The following is a 2,803-nucleotide window of genomic DNA, read 5'->3' on the forward strand; positions in this document are numbered from 1 at the left end:
TAAATAATAATACCAACCTTTCGATACATTTTCTTTATCTTTTATAATTTCCAAAAGTAACAAATCACTTTGAGATAAGTGGGATTTGCTGATGTTTAGTAATTTCTCAAATACATTTTCGAAATTTAAAAATATTTTACCATAATTATTTGAAAATTTTTTCTTAAAATTGTTATCAATCTAAAAAAAATATTTATAAATAAGCTATTAGAATGTGAATTTATAAGTTGTAATATATATTATAGTAATTACCAATAAAAATCCCTCCGAATGTTTTAAAATTGGACAATTTAAAAGTATTTCTTTTAGATTCTTGTATGAATAAAATATCTTTTCTCTAATAGAAAAAGTCGCATCTCACTTTTGTACAACTTCTTCCCAGGGATTCCGATTATTGTGCAGCCATATTAAATCTGCGTTATTGTTTAACTTTAAAATAAATTTTCATAAATTATAAGCATTAAAAAAAAGGTTCCAAACGCTAATATATATATATAAAATACTTCTTTGTAAAAATAACTACAAATATTATATTACTCTTTGCAATAATATTTTGATAAATAATTATTTAATAAATAAAATTGATTCTTTACTATAAATTAATATAAAAATGTAACATAACATATTAATATAACAACCATCGCATGACTAATACTGCACCTGAGATTTCCACATTGTTCTCACAATGATCTTTCCTAATTCGGCAGTGTGGTAGAATTCCAGCAGTTCGCAGAAATGTAATTTTATTTTTATATTTATCAACTAGTTTACCTCTGGCCACGCTACATCTATTATCTTTTGAATTACATTTTCTTATAGGTGGAATATAATAGGTTTCTTTTACTTCCTTAGGGAAAACTTCTATTATAGCATCTAATATGTAATCATAATCGTCATTTGTAAGACGGCTAAAAAAATTTATTAGAATTTTAAAAATATAACATAATACAAAAAATATGTTATAAAAATGATATTTTATACACATCTGTATATCTTCCTTAGTGTTTTAATAAAATTGAAACTTTATATAATAAAATAATTTTTATTAATATAGCAATATTGATATCTATCCAAAGAATTTAATTTAAAAGTTGAATTTTCAATTATACAATGAAAGAAAGTTGTACAATTATTCGATAATGTACTTAAAAATCTAATAACATATGATTAAATCAAGAGGTTATAATTTCTTTATATACATACCGAAATGGCTCGATATTTAGAAAATGTACAATTATGTCAACCAAATATGATTGACACGCACTGTCTAATTCTTTTTTACAATTGTACAATGCTAAAATCGCTTGTCGCGTTCTACAAGAATTCAGTAATTCATTCAAATTAAATACTTCCTTTCTTTTTTTGGTTGGAGGTTCACACGCCACTTCTTTTTCTTTTATTATCTCGGGCAGCTCGGGAATTGGATACGAGTTTTCTTCGTTTAACGTCTCAATTCTGTATTTGACATTATTGATTAAATAAATAGATAATTTCATATGGAAAAAAGCTGAATAAAATAGTAAAGTAGTAAACGCTATTACTACTAAAGTAGTAAAGGCCATGATGAGTTTACGCAAATGCAAAAAAATAACATTTATTCCAGTAAATATTTATTAAATTAAAACACACAACTCACAGAGGAATATCCAAAAGCACTTCATAGGAATCTTGGATAGGATTGTCTTTGGTGTGGACGTTTTCAGCTAATCTATTTAATTTTATTCGGTCACCATACCGAGGAAAAAGCTTTTTATACTCATTACTATCCGAGATAAGGGATCGCAATTCTTCGAATCCTATTCTTTCTTCTATTCATATTAATGCATAACATTGACAAGAAACAAGAAAAGCTTCATGAACATGTTCAATACGTATTAAGAAAATTATAACCTGTACGTATATATGTATATGCTAGCATGCAACACCAAGAAAAGAAAATTAAAGAGATTTACTTACCTTCAAACACTGGAATTAAGTGTTCCAAGCCGGCTTCCATTAATTTTTCTTTCATTATGAAAAAAAAAAATATACACACACCGTTTATGCACACTTGAGGATATGTACTGACACGCTTGGACTTGTTTGAACCTATCTGATATATGACGATCAGGGCGCGTTATTAACGAACGGTATATTAACTATTAATATATCTATTTTTATCTATATTTATACATCTATCTTTGTGTGTGTGCGTAATAATATATACATTTGTAATGTTTTATATGGAAATATTTTTTTAAATTAGATCATTTATTTAAATATGTTTAAAAAATTAAAATTGAAAGGAAGATTTTTATTTATAGAATCTTAGAAGATTGTATATAATATTTAATAAATAGATGTTTTTTTTGAAAATTATATGATTATTTTTTAAGAAACTTTATATATACTCAATACTGTTACTCAACACTTTATATATATTCATACTGTTTTAGAATTTTGATTATTTTTTCTGACTTGTTTTAATTTGAATTTTATATTTGTTTGTTACAGAATCATCATAGCGACGTTGCAGATACAACTCCGCTGTTGCGCGTCGGTCGGTAAGTGATATTCAAAAATTACTCGTATATATCGATATTCGTATTGAACATTAACATATAATAAAATGCGTAATATCATTAAAAAATTACCTTTAAAAAAAAGGTAAAAAAAGGTGTATAGGCATACTTTTTGAACAAAAAATTATTGTATCAAATTAAAAAATAAAACCCAAGTGATTCTGTCTTTAATTTAAAAAAAAAATAGCTAAATGATACATATCTTTATAAAACTGTTGTACAATTAGATCGGAAGAGCACAC

The 2,803-nt window shown here is 25.3% G+C and overlaps 1 protein-coding gene across 1 annotated transcript; it reads right to left on the reverse strand.

The window, feature by feature from the left end:
- Nucleotides 1–1,055: 1,055 nt before the first annotated feature.
- Nucleotides 1,056–2,068, reverse strand: LOC105462828. Its single transcript, XM_011709675.1, has 3 exons — nt 1,957–2,068; nt 1,637–1,808; nt 1,056–1,455 (listed from the first exon to the last, which is right to left on the reverse strand). The coding sequence occupies exons 1-3, from the start codon at nt 2,009–2,011 to the stop codon at nt 1,173–1,175; spliced, it is 510 nt and encodes a 169-aa protein (XP_011707977.1). The 5' UTR covers nt 2,012–2,068; the 3' UTR covers nt 1,056–1,172.
- Nucleotides 2,069–2,803: the final 735 nt, after the last annotated feature.

The sequence above is a fragment of the Wasmannia auropunctata genome, unplaced genomic scaffold (genome assembly GCF_000956235.1).
Source record: "Wasmannia auropunctata unplaced genomic scaffold, wasmannia.A_1.0 LD336092.1, whole genome shotgun sequence".
Classification (NCBI taxonomy): domain Eukaryota; kingdom Metazoa; phylum Arthropoda; class Insecta; order Hymenoptera; family Formicidae; genus Wasmannia; species Wasmannia auropunctata.